Below are 4,150 nucleotides of genomic sequence, written 5' to 3'. Positions count from 1 at the left end.
ATATATATATATACACATACATACATACATACATACATCTGGGCCCAGGGATTTAACTCAGTGGTTCAGGCACCTGCCTCGCAAACTTAAGAGCCCAAGTTCAATCCCTGTACCACAACAAAACAAAAAAATAGAAAAACCCCACATCTTTGGGGGTTTTTTTGTTTTGGGGTTTGGTTTTTTGTGTTTTTTTTGTTGTTGTTTTGTTTTGTTGGTACTGGAAATCCAACTCCGGGACCTTGTGCTTGCAAGGCAGGTGGCGGCACCACTGAGCTAAATTCCTGGCCACATCTTCTTTATCCAGTCACCAATTGATGGGCATTTGGGCTGTTTCCAACATTTAGCTGTTACAAACTGTGCCACTATAAACCTGGGTGTTCATATATCACTGTGGTGTGATGTTTTTAATTATTTTGGGAAGGCATCCAACAAGAGAATAGCTGGATCAAATGGGACTTCTAATCCTAGTTTTTTGTGTTTCCCCCATACCATGAGGATCAAACTCAGGACCTTGCCCTTATGAGGCTGATGGGGCGCTACTGAGCTAAATCCCCATCCCGGATCTTATTTATGATAAGGGAAGTTTATGAGGAATCTTCACACTGATTTCCACAGTGGTTACCCAGTCTACACTCCGAGCAACAGTGGAAAAGGGAGCTCATCTTACTGAAAAACTTCTGCATGGCAAGAGAAACCACCAACAAAGTGAAGAGACAACCCACAGTGTGCGGGAAAAAATTTTTTTACCACCTGTTCCTAGACAAACACCTACTATTTAGAATATACAGGGCTGGGGATTTAGCTCAGTGGTTCCACTGCCGGCCTCACAAGCGCAAGGGCCTGAGTTCGATCCCAGGTACCAAAAAAAGAAAAATCAGATGCCCCAAATTTAAAGACCCAGTCCAAAAATAAGCATCTGAAATGAATAGATATTTATCTGATGAAGTAAAAGCAGCAGATAAACATATGAAAAAATGTTCAACATCACTGGTCATTTGAGAGATGCAAATGAAAACAACGCTGAGATTCCACCTTACTCCAGAAAGAATGGCTGATATCAAAAACAATAACAGCCGGGCGTGGTGGCGCACTCCTGTAATCCCAGCACTCAGTAGGTTGAGGCAGGAGGATCACTGTGAGTTTGAGACCAGTGTGGGCTACACAGTGAGTTCCAGGTCAGTTTCAACTACATAGTGAGACCCTGTCTCAAAAAAAACAAACAAACAAGAAAACCAGTAACAAATGCTGGCAAGAATCATTTCTAAATAGAACAATTTGGTTAAGGCCCTCTGATTATGTTCATTTAAAGGGAAGCTGCTGCCACCCACCACTGCCACCCCGCCAACACACACACTGGGGATTGAACCCAGGTTCTTCTCACTGAGCTATATCCTCCCTCAACCCTTTTTTCTTTTTTCTTTTGGGACAGAGTCTTGCTAAGTTGCTCAAGCTGGGCTTAAACTTGCAATCCTTCTGGCTTAGCCTTCTAAAGAGCTAGAATTACAGATGTGTGCCACCATGCCTGGCTTAAAGTCATATTGTGCAAAAAGTGTGAGGTTTTTTGTTTTTGTTTTTGTTTTTGGTGCTGGGAATCAAACTCAGGACCTTGCACTTAAAAGGCAGGTGCCAGCACCACTGAACTAAATCCCGGCCCCAAGTGTGAGTTCTTATGCCTTTTGTTTGTATGTGTGGTTTTGGATCGAAATGAACTCAGGACCTTAGGGCAGGCCCCATATCGCAGAGCCACAACCTCTATTTTGCTTTTATTTTTAGGAAATACTGCATATCTGTTCTTTTTGTTACCAGCTCTAATAAGTAGATATGATCCGGGTTGTCCTCTATTCTGTCCTCTATCATAACCTAGAAACCCTTGGTAGAGATTCCCAGCGTGTCCAGACTTATGACCCCTCTTTGCTGCAGAGTTTAATTTGTTCTCTTTTCCAGGTTCATATTGAGATCCACTGAAGGCCATCCCCTCCTGCCAGAGGCATCACCCTGGGCTCACCACCACAAAGGACACGAAGCATGAGGGACAGAAGAAGAGGGACCCTCGACACCTGCACAGCCAAAGCAAAAGAGAAGGGAGGAGAGGACCAGGACAGACTGCTGCACAGCCTTAAGAGGAGTGCACCAAAGGGGAGCCTTTGCCCTGCAGATTCCCCTTCCCCGCTGAACGCGCCTATGGGAGACAGAGATGGAAACACACAAAGTGAAGTGCTGTCCTGGAAAGCGGAAGCTGGCCTCATGCTTCCTACCAGTGACAAGGCGTTTCTATACTGGAAGGGATCCTTGGGAAGAAAGTCAGCCCTGGCAATGGTTCCCAGCAAGGCTGTGCATCTGTCCCCCGTCTCTGCATCTGTCCCTGTAGGAGAGTGCCTTGCTGCACTGTCCCACTATGCCAGGGCAGCTTTGCAGAGGGACTGGCCAGGAGGAGGCCCTGGAGTTGCGGACAGCCACAGAGGACAGTGCTGCAGTGGAGAGCCCTGTGCGTCAGCATGGCTGGGCCACATGCAACTGCGGGAAGCAGGAGTTTCCAAGGGTGACCCGCTAAGTGCTCCTCCGAAGGGGCCAGGCTCTGTGTTAGTACTGTCCTGCCTGTGTCCCCTGCTGCTGTCTGAGATGCTGCATACCCATCCTCAAGGCTTCCATAGGGATCAGACAAGATGTGAGCACCTTGACCACCTAAAGCCTGTGCTCTCAGAGCACACAATAGAATACAGGAACATGCTTTCAAGTATAAATTGTACCTCCAGTGGTCTGCAGATAACACTGGGGTTGTTGGCTCTATGACCTTTGAAATTAGCAAATCCTGTAGGCCATAATTAAGGTACAAGCAAAACAATAAAAATAGTAGCTTAATTTTAAAAGTTGTCTTAGAATAACTTTTTTGCATTAAGTCTGGATGCAAACAGAGCAGCCATTCAGTTCCTGCTTTGGTTTGTATGGCTAGACAAACTTTATAAAGTATAAGCTCACTAAAAGCTAGGTAATGCAGAAAGAAATTGTTGAGAACGTTTTAAATTGTGCTTAAAAGACAACAGAATTGGGAACCCTTTCAGGAGATTATTAATATATCCAGTATAATATCAGCTAGAAACTTGGCTTACTATGAAGTTCTTTGTCTCCAATTCCCAATCCAAAGGGCTATTGTCCCAGACATTGTCTGTCTCTTTAGCTGTCCTGTCACCAAATGGAAGTGGATACTCGTAAAGTTTACCTGCTGTACTTTTATGAAGCCTTGCTGAGTACGTGGTGAGCTGTTACTATTTCTGCATTTTGTAGAATAATTTTGGTTTGCAGCAAAATTTGATTTCTCACACTCCTTTCTTTCTACTTGAAATGCAGTTTCAATGGAGGCCCTATGGTGAAAGTTGCAATATTGAATTTAGAATAATCTTCTCAAACTAGGATCCTAGCAGTGTTACCCTAAGAAAAAGGAGCTTGATTCTGCTGTAGCTCAGATATAGAGGCAAATGAAGTATTTTCCTGTACAAAATCCCAGAGCCAAGGATTTGAGGTCTGTTTTACACTAAGACTTTTCTGAAGTAACTTGTTTGTTGATAACTTAAATAAAGGTCACTTAAGAGTAACTTTTTAAGGACTCCCAAAGTGAAGCTTAAAATAGTCATTTTGGGAATGATTGCTTATATCAGTTTGTATTGTGTGTTAAATTACTATGCTGTGTACTATTTTAGTGTTTTGGGAAAATGGAGAATAAAGTCTGTTCTTTAGCATAATAAATGTCTTATTTTAACATGTGTACTCTTCGTTCTTGTATTTTTATTAATGTCATCTTCTAGTATTCTGTGTGTGTGTGTGTGTGTGTGTGTGTGTGTGATAGAGGATTGAATCCAGGGTCTTCACACTGAGCTACATCCCTAGCCTTTTTTTTTTTTTTTTTTTTTGAGTCAGAGTCTTTCTGTGTTGCCCAGGTAGGACTCGAACTTTTAATCCTCCTGTAATCCCAAAGTACTGGGATTACAGTTGTGCACACCTGTGCCTGGCTTACTTACACATCTTTTAGCACCAGGCAAAGTGGGTTGCTGCCATAGAGACCAGAAGCAGAGCTTGAAAAACAATGTGCCAAGCATAGTCTGAGCTACATTATGAGTTCGAGGCCATCCAAGTACAGCGTGGGACCCAGTCTCGG

General features: G+C 43.5%; 2 protein-coding genes across 2 annotated transcripts in view; both read left to right on the top strand.

Annotated features, from left to right (window-relative positions):
• The window catches only part of LOC104875307 (small integral membrane protein 10-like protein 2A), a 17,085-nt gene extending 15,055 nt beyond the window's left edge, over positions 1 to 2,030 (top strand). Inside the window, exon 2 of the mRNA XM_010642764.2 lies at positions 1,945 to 2,030. Within this exon, the coding sequence (XP_010641066.1) occupies positions 1,945 to 1,965 (21 nt within the window). The 3' untranslated portion in view covers positions 1,966 to 2,030. The remainder of the gene's footprint in view (positions 1 to 1,944) is intronic.
• On the top strand, positions 2,004 to 3,729 carry Fam220a (family with sequence similarity 220 member A). The gene has a single exon (XM_010642765.3). The coding sequence runs from the start codon at positions 2,026 to 2,028 to the stop codon at positions 2,788 to 2,790; it is 765 nt and encodes a 254-aa protein (XP_010641067.2). The 5' UTR covers positions 2,004 to 2,025; the 3' UTR covers positions 2,791 to 3,729.
• Positions 3,730 to 4,150: the final 421 nt, after the last annotated feature.

This window comes from Fukomys damarensis, unplaced genomic scaffold (genome assembly GCF_012274545.1).
Source record: "Fukomys damarensis isolate Sample0158 unplaced genomic scaffold, DMR_v1.0_HiC HiC_scaffold_17, whole genome shotgun sequence".
In the NCBI taxonomy this organism is placed as follows: domain Eukaryota; kingdom Metazoa; phylum Chordata; class Mammalia; order Rodentia; family Bathyergidae; genus Fukomys; species Fukomys damarensis.
Note: the sequence above shows the minus strand (reverse complement) of the source record. Positions and strands in the feature narration are given on the sequence as shown.

What these genes read in the sequence shown, in the direction of transcription:
- Fam220a (XM_010642765.3), top strand. Translation starts at nt 2,026, where the DNA reads ATGAGGGACAGAAGAAGAGGGACCCTCGACACCTGCACAGCCAAAGCA.